Genomic DNA, 13,422 nt, shown 5'->3' with positions numbered 1-13,422 from the left:
GAGCTCCTCAGCAGACGGGTCGTCCTCTAAGACGGTGGGTCTCCTGGGGAGTCAGACTCCCCTTTCCCCCCTGAGTCGCTGGATGCTCCAGAGTAAAAGTCGGGCAGCCAATGCCACCTCCCTGGAGCTGCCCTACCGCTCACCCATACCCTTCTCCAAGCAGGAGTTCTGGGAGATGCTGGGTAGTGACCTGATGAAGCCAGACACCTCCTCTTCCTCCCGCGTCAAACGCCGGCCCATCGTCAAGACGGGCAAGTTCAAGAAGATGTTTGGCTGGGGAGACTTTTACTCTAATATCAAGACAGTGCGCCTCAACCTGCTGATTACCGGCAAGATCGTAGACCATGGCAACGGAACGTTCAGCGTCTACTTCCGCCACAACTCCACGGGCCAGGGCAACATCTCAGTCAGCCTGGTGCCGCCGGTCAAGGCGGTGGAGTTTGACCTGGAGCGCCAGAGCGTGGTCTACCCCAAGGACTCTAAGATCTTCAACTGCCGCGTGGACTATGAGAAGGTGGACCGCAGCAAGCGCACGTCGCTGTGCAACTACGACCCGTCCAAGACCTGCTTCCAGGAGCAGACACAGAGCCATGTCTCCTGGATCTGTTCCAAGCCCTTCAAGGTCATCTGTATCTACATCTCCTTCTACAGTACAGACTACCGCCTGGTCCAGAAGGTCTGCCCGGACTACAACTACCACAACGAGATGCCCTACCTGCCCTCGGGCTAGAGGGGGACACACAGGAGGGGGAGAGGAGGGACGAGGGAGGAGTGACTCTGTAGGGTGAGGGGCCACCAGATTGAGCTGGATTCAACGTTTTATGTAATTTGCTGCAACGCCTCACCAGACAACCCCTCGCTGTAGCCAGACTACTGTACCCTGTAAAAACGTATATATGCAAAACATACAGTATGCACAGTGAGGCATTGATATTTAGAGTGCTGTAATGAAGCATTCATCGACAGGAACAGTAGTAACTAGCACGCCCAACATCATCACACACGTTTACCTCAACTCAAACCTCTAATTTCGCTACCTACTTTGCTAAATACAGAAAACACCTACAAACATCTATGAATGTTTTCGTGAACTACTGCACACTGTCATTCAGGCGAGGTAGCACTCTACTTTCAAAAGGGCATCTTCCATTTGTTTCTGTATGGACCCTTGTCCCAAACTTTCCCAATGCTCCCATATCCCACCCCTCTCTTTCCCCACCCCTATGTCATCCCGATAGGCTATCCCACCCCTCTCTCTCCCCACCCCTATGTCATCCCAATAGGCTATCCCATCCCCACCCCTATGTCATATATATTCCCCACCCCTATGTCAAAGGTATGACATTCTATGTCAATCCCACCCCTCACTCTCCCCACCCCTATGTCATCCCGATAGGCTCAATCCCACCCCTCTCTCTCCCCACCCCTATGTCATCCCGATAGGCTATCCCACCCCTCTCTCTCCCCACCCCTATGTTCCCTGAATTATGTAACCTCTTTGACATAGAAAATAGTCAGATATGCCCAATGTTTATTCTAAAGGTATGACATTCTATCAAACATCATCTCTCTCTTTCCCTGAATTATGTAACCTCTATGACATAGAAAATATAGAATGAGAAAGAAAGAAAGAAAGAGGGAGAGAGAGAAAGAGAGAGAGAGAGAGAGAAAGAGAGAGAGAGAGAGAGAGAGAGTACAAAAGTGGGAGAGGGAGAGAAATGAGAGATTCAGAGAGCTCTTTTAATTAAAGTGGAGGAGAGAGAAGGAGATGTAGAGAATTCAGCTCCTTCTATTGTCCCCTCTGTATGAAAAAGATGACATTTTGTTGCAGTCAGGATTCCTGATTTCAAGCTTTGATAACTTTGGCTGTGTGGTTGATTTCTCTTTCCTGACAAACGCTGTGTGTTCACCAAAGTCTGATCGTTATCTGGAATACATTCAAATAAAACTAATTAAGGCTTCACTGAGAGAGGGCGAAATGTATTCCTGGAAATCAAGTTAGGATTATTAGGATTCGAGCGAGTGTTATGGCTCCCTGGCCCAGCAGCTTAGCCCTCAGTTAACTGCTATCTCATCAAGATGAATAGCCACTGGCTTGCTGAACTCATGTCCATTTCACAAACAACAACACTCGACAAAATACTGTATATATCTAATTTAGGGACAACTGATTCTGTACTGACAATATGGGCTGTTTGGAAATTGACTCATAGCACCTATATAGACTAGGTGATGATTTCCTGACTATGTATTTTCTAATGGCAGGTGTCATACTTTGAACACTGAATGCATAAGATATGGTATTACTAATGTATTTGTAAAAAGGAAAAACCTCATTGTAACAGAAGTGATTGAACCCCATGGCCTTTGGCACTGCTGTGCTCTGATTGGTCTGGAGAGAGCTTAGTGGGGTTTTTGTAGCACTGAGGCCTGGGAGGCCAGTGTGTGACTTGGATCAGGAACCACTCACTATAAAGTCCTCCTCCTGTGGGAGGTATGGGAGCATCACGTCAGGTACAGATGGAGCAATTTGACTGTAGGTAGAATAGAAGAGAGAGACAGAATAAAAGAGAGAAAGGCTCACTCACAAGGCTATATATAGGAAGTACTGTAAGTGAGATCTGAACATCAAAGTGTCTGTGTCTTTAATTTACTGTTAAAGAGGCGGGTAGCTCCTGTCTTTATGAGGCCATAACCACAACATCTCTGTTAGGCTGCTGCCATTGCTGGTTCTCTCAGACTGCCTCTCTCAGGCTGCCTCTCTCTGCTGCAGTTGCTGCCTCTCTTAGACTGCCTCTCTGCTGCCTCTCTCAGACTGCCTCTCTCTCTGCTGCCGTTGCTGCCTCTCTCAGACTGCCTCTCTCTGCTGCCGTTGCTGCCTCTCTGATGCCTCTCTCAGACTGCCTCTCTCTGCTGCAGTTGCTGCCTCTCTTAGACTGCCTCTCTGCTGCCTCTCTTAGACTGCCTCTCTGCTGCCTCTCTCTGACCGCCTGTCTCTGCTGCCTCTCTCTGACCGCCTGTCTCTGCTGCCTCTCTCTGACCGCCTGTCTCTGCTGCCTCTCTGACCGCCTGTCTCTGCCTCTCTGACCGCCTGTCTCTGCTGGGACCGCCTGTCTCTACTGCTACTTGAACAGGAACATCCAGCAGGGAACATTAACCACTAACATCACAAAGACTAAATGATCTTTTAAAATATTACTGTTTATTCAGACACATAAACCCCAATCTATACTTCAGGCCCCTGATGCTTACTGTTGATTTGTTTTTCCTCTGAGCAAATGTTTTACTTGAAAAGACAATATGCAGTGGTTTGGCTGCGGTGGTTCTCCCTTGTTGAGATGATGTTTGTAAAATAGATCTGTCTGGTTTAATCACTTGTGTCACAGTCAATCCTCATAGTCACACCTGCTGTGTTTAAATGCACACTAATAATCTGGAATTAGTCGGAATTCAATGAGTCTGAATTAAAAACGTAAACACCCGTATTGGACAAGAGTCCAGTAATCTGAATGAGCTAATTTCAAGTGGAACGAGTGTACAATACTCCTTTCCTAAACAATTTGTCAGTATTTGGCATGTAAACATTACATTCAGATTACTGTTGTTTGCATGACAGCTTTCTGGTGAATATTTGCAATTGTTAAGAGGCCGTTTTGGACCTCTTAGGAACAAATTAAACATGAAAGGAAGTGATTGAAGACAAAAAATGATGTAATGCTCTGCATTAGTTGTTAGTGCTTGCTACCTTTTGGGAAAATGTGCCTCATGCAACCATCAATGGAATATCATTATACAGCAGTAAGCATGCAAACAGTCTAGACAGTATTCAGAACATATTGGAGTCCAAGTGCACTTGATTTGTTTGTTTATTGGGATCCCCATTAGCTTTTGCAGAAGCAGCAGCTACTCTTCCTGGGGTCCACAGAGTTCATCTGAATACCCAGATACTCCAACAGAATTGTGCATGTAAGCATAGTACGTTCCCTGTCTCACAGTAAACTGATGCAAGTAGTGGCTGGCAAGACCCTGTCCCTCTCAGAGTTGGCATGCAGGGAAGTATAGCCTCATGTCGCAGTTTGTAATGTTGGGATTTACCAACTAGTGTGTGGAAGTCTGCCATTGGCCTAAACTCATCCCACTCCTCTTCCTACTCCTCTTCCTACTCCTCTTCCTACTCCTCTTCCCACTCCTCTTCCCACTCCTCTTCTTACTCCTCTTCCTACTCCTCTTCCTACTCCTCTTCTTACTCCTCTCTGCCCATCTGTGCTCTCTTTCCCCCTACCCACAACATGCCCTCCTATTCTCTCTGTGTCTCTCCTCTCACTGTGACCTGACCAACCCTCCTATCCTCTCTGTGTCTCTCCTCTTACTGTGACCTGGCCAGCCCTCCTATCCTCTCTGTGTCTCTCCTCTCACTGTGACCTGACCAGCCCTCCTATCCTCTCTGTGTCTCTCCTCTCACTGTGACCTGGCCAGCTCCCCTAACCTCTCTGTGTCTCTCCTCTCACTGTGACCTGGCCAGCTCCCCTAACCTCTCTGTGTCTCTCCTCTCACTGTGACCTGGCCAGCTCCCCTAACCTCTCTGCCCCCATGTTCCTGTGTCGGGGCTACCTCCCCTGCCCTGGCGCTGAACTCCACTGTGGGCAGGTCCTCATCCATCTCTCTTTCTCTCCCTCTATCCCCGCCCGTCCAACTCGGAGCTCATCTGGCTAATCTCGGTTTAACAGTGAGGCCAACTGAACCCTCACAGTGAGAACACACACATGCCGGCGCAAACACACACACATCGCAGTGCTACAGAGACATGACCCCCCCCGCCGCTTTCCGAGTATTTTACCTCAGCCTCCTTCCAATCTGTCAGATTAAAGACAAGAAGACTTCCTGGAAAGCAGGCTTAGGCCTGGAGGTGTGCCAACCTGCCTAACCTACTGACGCCCCACTCACCTCCATCAGCCCTGTAGCAGAGCATCTGGATAAGACATCTGGACACACCTTTCAGAGGAGATATGGAGTAAAACGCCTTGAGGTGGAGCCCCACCCCCTCCTGCCAACTACAAAACTAACAGAGATACTGCTGGACTGTTATGACTGCTGGGTCACATGTACAGACTCTCTACCTTCCTCAGTCCCTCACTCCAATCCTCACCCCATCCTCGCAAATGAACAGCAATATATCACTGAGACTCCACCGTGCTCCTCTATGGCTGCTCAAACAGAGGGTGCTGCTGGTTGGAAGAAGAGATAATGTTGCTGTAGGATGGCCAGTGTTGTTATGGTGACAGTCTTATTGTTGTCCAATGGAGTGCCAACAGACTTGTGGACAGTTGGCCTTCCATAGGCCACAGGGCAATGCTTGTCCTCTCAGCACACAATAGAAACAGAACTGACCGTCAGATATATATATATATATATATATATATATACATAAACAAACTACAAGTTCTCCGACCTAAATAAAGTTGTATTTAATGTGGGTCATCCCGTGGAGTTGTCTGTTTTATCTTTTCACATTCTTTTGTTTCAGTGTCATGTTGATGATACAGCGTAAGGATGATATGATGGCATTAATTGTGGTTTCCGACATTCCAAAAAATCTATAAAGTCAAGAGCTTATCACTTCAATCGTAGAGAAACAGGCCTTATATCTTGTTTCGCTTGACAAATTCACTGGGAGCCAGAAAGTGACAATGTCATTGAAATCTTTATTTTGTCTCATTTGCATATGCTCATATTGTGCGCCAACGGCAAAGAAAAGATGTGACAATGTGTGCTAATGGCCCTTACAGAGACAGGAAGAGAGACAGGAAGAGGAAAGAGAAATAATAAACTAGAGAAAAGGTCATGTTTCAACTAGGATGATGTATGCAACTCCTTTAATGAGCCTCTCCTTTCTTTCTTTCTTTCTTTGTGACTTTTCTCCCTCCTTCATTTGGGGAATGGAATTGACATTAAATCCGTTGGGCTTCTTAATTAAATCCCAGACAACTGTTAACGAGGAGAGGAGTTCAAACATTCAGCTCACTACATCCCTTTAAACAAGATCGATTATGGCATGGCTGGCGGCGAAGCCCCTCTCCTCCATCTCCTCATCCCTCTGCCAACGCCCCCTTGTTTCCATAAAAGCGCCGCCTGCCTCAGGATAACCTTGCTGGAGATGATGAAAGAAAAGGGAAAAAGTCAACAAGATAGAAGAATAGAAATCTCATTTGGAAGCCAGGGTTCTTGTGAATGTGAAATCTATATAACAGCAATGTCGTGGCTGACGCACAGGGAGAGAGGAAGCTGGTAGTGGTGAAGGAGAATAGAGTTTACATGGAACAGTCTAAAGGGAGAGAAACAACGGACACCAGTGTTGTCGTACTGGCACAGACTGAGGCGTTTTGGCTCTCTGGGAAGAGAAAACAATTTGTGAGTGCGAGCATCTGGTTGGGGAAGTGGCGTTTCAGCAGGAGTAATAGGGAACAGGACCATAGTCAATTGAGAAAATAACTAGTGATGGCATGAGGTGGGAGGAGGCGTGAAAAACTAAACGTGATAAATAGACATTCACACAAGTAACCTTGAGCTATGGAAAAGTGTATCCGAAGAGTAAGACAAGACTTGAAGAGCGAATGAGAGAGAGAAACAGAGAAAGGGAGAGAGCGAGAGAGAGAGAAACAGAGAAAGGGAGAGAGAGAGAGAGAGAGAGAGAAAGGAGAGAGAAACAGAGAACAGAGAGAAGCAGAGAGAGAAGAGAGAAAGAGAGAAACAGAGAAGGGAGAGAGAGAAACAGAGAAAGGGAGAGCGAGAGAGAGAGAAACACAGAGAAACAGAAAAGAGAGAAACAGAGAAAGGGAGAGAGGAGAGAAACAGAGAGAAACAGAGAAAGGGAGAGAGAGAGAAACAGAGAGAAACAGAGAAAGGGAGAGAGAGAGAGAGAGAGAAACAGAGAAAGGGAGAGAGCGAGAGAGAGAGAAACAGAAAGGGAGAGAGAGAAACAGAGAAAGGGAGAGAGCGAGAGAGAGAGAAAGAGAAAGGGAGAGAGCGAGAGAGAAACAGAGAGAAACAGAGAAAGGGAGAGAGCGAGAGAGAAACAGAGAAACAGAGAGAGCGAGAGAGAAACAGAAAGGGAGAGAGCGAGAGAGAAACAGAGAAACAGACAAAGTGAGAGAGAGAAACAGAGAGAAACAGAGAAAGGGAGAGAGCGAGAGAGCGAGAAACAGAGAGAGCGAGAGAGAGAGAGAAACAGAGAGAAACAGAGAGAGAGAGAGAGAGATTATTTGCAGGGCATGCGTACTATAAGTCGCCCACCTCTTAATTATACCCAACATGCCCTCTATACGCATAATATTACCAGCTAATCACTGATGGACCATTATTGTCTGAGTCAACAACAGAATACTGTACCTCACCTGCCTGGGAACATGGGCTCAATTGTAGTACCCCAAATGTAATATCTCAATTTGTAACATCATCCCTCCATAGAGGTATCTGTTACCCAACAATACAAAAATCTATCACAGGTTCCTTTATCTACAGGTTCTATATCCCATTCACTTTACTAATACCAATATCAAGACTATCCTTTCTATAATCAGCGGCTGTATTGGTGAGCTGTGACACTATTTGGCCCTAGGATCTATTTCCACACACCAGGCACGGTGACTTGGCTGCTAAGATCACCAGTCTAATGTAAGTTGATTAGGCTACAGTTACCTGGGTACCAACCCTGTTCAGAAGACGGTAATTCCAGGAAATTACCTTTAAAACTGCTAAATGTTCTGTCTGCTCCATGGCACAATGAGTTTTAAAACTGCAACATTTTTTTCTCCGCCCGTGGAAAAATGCTCAGAATTGCAGAAAATTAACTTTAAAATTTCTTAACATTGAACCACTAGGTGGGGCCCCCCAAACCAAATCTCGCTGAGGCCTCCCAAAAAGCTAGGACCGGCCCTGCACACGAATGCTCTAAGTGGTTTCATGTTCCAGCATTCTAATGGTCTCTCTGGACTGCTATTCCAATCATGCAGAGCAGTGGGTGTGTGGGGCCTGGAGGTTATTAGCCCAGTGTGTTAGATTAGAGGCCCTCAGAGCTGGTTCATATGTGGGAGGGAAGAACAAACAGAGGCCAAGATAGCCAGCCTGATTCTGTGCCTGAGCCTGCATGATCCCTCAGCTCTGTATCCATGCCCCTGATGGAACACTAACTGGGCCTTATGCACTATTCACCACTTACACAGGCAGTGACAGAGGCTGGGAGAGAGTCCAGGTCAGAAGGACACTGAGGGAGAGAGAGGGATGGAAATACATTGTGTTGAAAGAGGGGTGACAATAAGGTACAAAACATTAGGAACACCTGCTCTTTCTATGACAGACTGACCAGGTGAATGCTATGATCCCTTATTTTTATTTTTTACCCCCTTTTCTCCCCAATTGTTAGTAGTTACTATCTTGTCTCATCGTTAAAACTCCCGTACGGGCTCGGGAGAGACGAAGGTCGAAAGCCATGCGTCCTCCGAAACACAACCCAACCATTCAGAGGGTATATGAGCATATGCCTTTGAATGGGGTAGGGTGGTATGTGGTGGTCTGCTTTCGAGACTTTGTAGAGTCCATGCCCTGACGAATTGAGGAAGGTGCTCTTAATGTTTTGTATTTTATTTATTCACTTTTTTATTTTATTTATTAACTTCTCTTTAATCAGGGGAGCCCAATTGAGACCAGGATCTCATTTCCAATGCTGCCCTGAGACCACAAAGCAAATGGAAAATTTCAGATATGGAAAGATAAAGAAAAACTCTAACTGTATGTGTGCGTGCCTGCATGTGTGAGTATGTGACACAGTGAGAGATTGTTGGATAGGAACAGGAACAGCCCGGGGGATACAGTGGAGTCAAACTGAATCAACTAATTAGATTAGAATCATTTCACAATAGCTTCAGACACAGTAAATCATTATTTTATCTTATTATTCTTGTGAAGAGAAAAACAAAGCCTTTGGTATAGAAACATGAACTACCATCAACAATATAGTGGAACTACAATCAGTTGTCACATACTAGGCAAGTCACTAGTTTCATAATCCTGCTACATTTCAACTGACCTTGTAGATGCAGTTTCAAAGAATTGCTGTCCAAGGTGCTGAAATCTCTGATTCCTGCTATTTGCTTAATGTTTCCATTGGACATTTCACATCACTCAGTTCTCTGGGATGCAGTTGGCTTTCTGTTCTGGTCATGGACATGTCACAGCAAATCTAAAGGTCCTCAAACCTATTTTGACCATGACCACAATGATCAATAAATACATCATGTTACTGTGCCAACAATATGAGTCCACTCCAGTGTGTCTCAATGGTGTCAATTGTTCATCTGTGCACAACAAAGAGAGATATGTGTCCATCACGGTGTTGACATTAAGGATAATATCTGTCAGCGTTAGCCAATAAGACAGTGTTATCTGTAGGTTATGATGAAGGCATCAGGTCTCTGATCTCTGGATCAGCCAACAAAGAGGACATTTCCACTTAACTAAGCGAAGCTGAGGAAAGGTGTGATTAAAATTCAGTGGCAGGCCTTTAAATATCAGCCTGGGATGACAGTGGTGCCCTTTGGCAAGGTAATTATTCACTCTGCTGAAAGACCATCAGGTGTGTGTGTGTGTGTGAATGTGTGAGGGGTGGGTCTGAGTTTTCGCCTTTAGTTTTGAGGCGGTGTGTTTGAGAAATACAAGTAACAGCATCTGTTCTTTCAGTCTAGATGTGAGAAGTGTTTGTAATCTAACTCAGTAATGCAGACAGACGCTAAAGGGCTTTAATAGGCTGATACATGTGAGATAAGGACATTAGACAGACAGAGAGAGAGAGAAAGAGGGAGAGAGAGAGAGAGAGAGAGAGAGAGAAAAAAGAGAAAAAGAGAAAGGGAGAGAGAGAGAGAAAGAGAAAGGGAGAGAGTGAGAGAAAGAGAAAGGGAGAGAGACAAAGAAAGAGAAAGGGAGAGAGACAAAGAAAGAGAAAGGGAGAGAGAGAGAAAGAGAAAGGGAGAGAGAGAGAAAGGGAGAGAGAGAGAAAGGGAGAGAGAAAGAAAGGGAGAGAGAGAAAGAGAAAGGGAGAGAGAGAGAGAGAAAGGGAGAGAGAGAGAGAAGAGAGAGAGAGAAAGACGAGAAAGCGAGAGAGGGAGGGAGGGAGAGTAAAAAAGAGAGATGAAGCGAGAGGGAGGGAGAGAGCGTGAGAAAAAGAGAGATCAAGCAAGAGACAGAGAGGGAGGAGAGAGAGAGGGAGGGAGAGACATGAACTGGTAAAGGTTAGCTTTCTACCACTCCATCACTGTCTCTGTCTCAGCCTCTCCAGACCATCATCTCTCTTTCCATCTTTTTTTCTATTTTACCTCCAAGCGAACAACATTTGATATGTTCTACTGAGGAGGTCCTCTCACACCGAGTTGAGACCCAGACTACAGCCCAAGGCCTGATGGGATGAGACTCTTATTGAGAAGCTGTCCTTCAAAAACTGCAGCTTGACAAAAAAAACACACAAAAAATCCTCCTTCTTCTTGTCTTTCTGTATCTCCCTCTCCCACCTCTCCGGATGTGTTTCTTCTGACAGTCTGCCTACTGTGGGGTTCTTGATAAGAGTCATGTGGGGAGTCAGGTGGTTGGGGGTTGTATCTTTGGGGCTGATCACCCCCCCTCCCTTCCTTCGCTGAGTGTTGGGCTCGGATCACTATCGGAAGCCCTGAATGGGATTCATCATGCCATCTGCAGAGTCAGCTGCAGTCAACATGCAACACCCTTCGCCACTTCTCAATCAATCTTCATTTGCCTCTTTTCCTCACTTTTGTTCGGGGAGACAGATTTCTCTAGTGAGAAACTTTAGTTCCTTTAGTTTTCCACTCTTAATAAACAGAATAGAAAGTGTTACATTTTCGCCCAGGACAGATTCTAAAACATGAAAATAGGTTTCAAAAATAGTTTGAGTCTTGTGTCCTGCTGGCCTGACTGTTAGTCAAACAGAAAGAAGACCTTGAGCAGTGAAGGAACACTGATATCATCCATAGATATCACCCTACAGACAAGTCAGGAATATTACACACTAATGAAACGCCACATCCACAGAACCAGCTACAATTTAGGAAAGAGGACTTTTTGTTTTTGCAGCGCTACGACATTATTGGATGTAAAGATGTAAAGATGAGAAGTTTGTCCATGTTCCCTGTATAAAATGCCTGAATAAAAAGCTTGTTGACAAACTTGTCTCTTTAATTGCTGTGAATGGATTGCATTTTGTGCCTGGGTCATATCGTTTACAGCACAGTAAAAGAAGAAAGCCAGAGAGAGGGAGAATGTTGCGGGGAAATCATTGGGAAGCCTATGTTACTGTGACATGGGAATTCATTTTTGAGTACTTCATAGTTTACTTTAAATTTAAAAAATTTAAAAACATTTTACCCCCTTTTCTCCCCAATTGTTAGTAATTACTATCTTGTCTCATCGCTACAAAGCCGGGAGAGACAAAGGTTGAAAGCCATGCGTCCTCCGAAACACAACCCAACCAAGCCGCACTGCTTCTTAACACAGTGCGCATCCAACCTGGAAGTAAGCCGCACCAATGTGTCTGAGTAAACACCGTGCACCTGGCAACCTTGGCGCGCACTGCGCCCGGCCCGCCACAGGAATCGCTGGTTGCGATGAGACAAGGATATCCCTCCCGGCCAAACCCTCCCTAACCCAGACGACGCTAGGTCAATTGTGGGTCGCCCCACGGACCTCCCGGTCGCGGCTGGCTGCGACAGAGCCTGGGTGCGAACTCAGAGTCTCTGGTGGCACAGCTAGTGCTGCGATGCAGTGCCCTAGACATGAATTACCTCTATATGTATGATTTGTGAAAGGAAAACCTGCAGGTCCCAAGTAGGTTGCAGTCAGATCTGGTTAGGACGGAGGCCGTAACACGAACACTTGGCCTATGGGTTCATACTCTGACCCAGTGGTAATCAAACTTTTTCAGAGGGAGACCCTTTTTTATTCCCAGAATTTCTGGGGCCCCCATTTTTCCCCCAATAATTTCCTGCGGCCCAACTCCACACCAAAGCTAATGACACAACCTAAAAATCTGTAAATGTTGATGTTTACATCAACAAATAACCTTATCAAATAACCTTATCAAATAACCTTATCAAATAACCTTATCAAATAACCTTATCAAAATGAAAAGAAAGCAATAAATACATTTACTCAATGACCTTTATCTTTCTCAAACACGTTTGTATGTGGTCCCATACAATAATATATACTCTTAATTTAAAAAATAATTAAAAGAATGTGGGGCCACCCCACTGCAGTGGGGTCATGACCCTGACTTTGAATACCACTGCTCTAAGCCTATTGCTGTGTACCATAACCCTTGTGAGCTACTGTCTGTAATCATAGCTAGTTCTAGAAAAGCTCAGGCCTACCTTCAAGCAGCTCATACCATGCCTCTAGCCAGCACCATGTAGCTCTTTGTTTCCCAATAAAAAGACACTCAAACGAAGACCGATGCTTCTATCCTTGTTAGATCTCGGTCCTGGCAGAAAGAGGACTTTTGTCAGTGACTATTTCCAGAGCGTTACAGTGTGCTGACACCCCGCTCATTTTCATGATAGATATCTCTGATCAGCAAACGTTTTACTGCTCATTACCCTGAGCATAACTTAAGACTTGTCTCCAGTCTCACAGACCTTACCTCTAACAATAACCATGGCGTTAGTCATGATTGCCACTCTCATTCAAACCTTCATATATCATCAGGTCTCTGCAGCTCATATGACAGCCTGCTCCTATAGCCCTAATACCATCTACACTATCCTTTGCCCTAATACCATCTACACTATCCTATAGCCCTAATACCGTCTACACTATCCTATAGCCCTAATACCAGTCTGCATACTATCCTATAGCCCTAATACCATCTACTATCCTATAGCCTATATACCGCCTACACTATCCTATGCCCTAATACTATACACTATCCTATAACCCTAATACCATCTATATCCTATCCTATAACCTAATACAGATCCTATATCCCTAATACCCTACACTATCCTATTGTCCTAATACTGTCTACACGATCCTATATCCCTAATACCGTCTACACTATCCTATTGTCCTAATACTGTCTACACGATCCTATATCCCTAATACAGTCTACACTATCCTATGCCCTAATACCTTCTACACGATCCTATATCCCTAATACCGTCTACGATCCTATACCGTATACACGATCCTATATCCCTAACGTATATACTATCCATAACCCTAATACTGTCTATATACTATCCTATAGCCCTATACCCTAATATTGCCCATCTATATACTATCCTATAGCCCTAATACCATCTATATACTATCCTATAACCCTAATACCATCTATACTATCCTATTGCCCTAATATCATCTATACTA

At 45.2% G+C, this 13,422-nt stretch overlaps 1 protein-coding gene across 1 annotated transcript; it reads left to right on the top strand.

Moving 5' to 3' along the window:
* Positions 1-6: 6 nt before the first annotated feature.
* LOC121847329 (neurexophilin-1-like) lies at positions 7-1,256 on the top strand. The gene has a single exon (XM_042327938.1). The coding sequence runs from the start codon at positions 83-85 to the stop codon at positions 728-730; it is 648 nt and encodes a 215-aa protein (XP_042183872.1). The 5' UTR covers positions 7-82; the 3' UTR covers positions 731-1,256.
* The last annotated feature ends 12,166 nt before the right edge of the window (positions 1,257-13,422 follow it).

This window comes from Oncorhynchus tshawytscha, linkage group LG09, assembly GCF_018296145.1.
Source record: "Oncorhynchus tshawytscha isolate Ot180627B linkage group LG09, Otsh_v2.0, whole genome shotgun sequence".
Lineage (NCBI taxonomy): Eukaryota > Metazoa > Chordata > Actinopteri > Salmoniformes > Salmonidae > Oncorhynchus > Oncorhynchus tshawytscha.
Note: the sequence above shows the minus strand (reverse complement) of the source record. Positions and strands in the feature narration are given on the sequence as shown.

Coding starts and splice junctions, on each gene's coding strand:
- LOC121847329 (XM_042327938.1), top strand. CDS start 83: ATGCTCCAGAGTAAAAGTCGGGCAGCCAATGCCACCTCCCTGGAGCTG.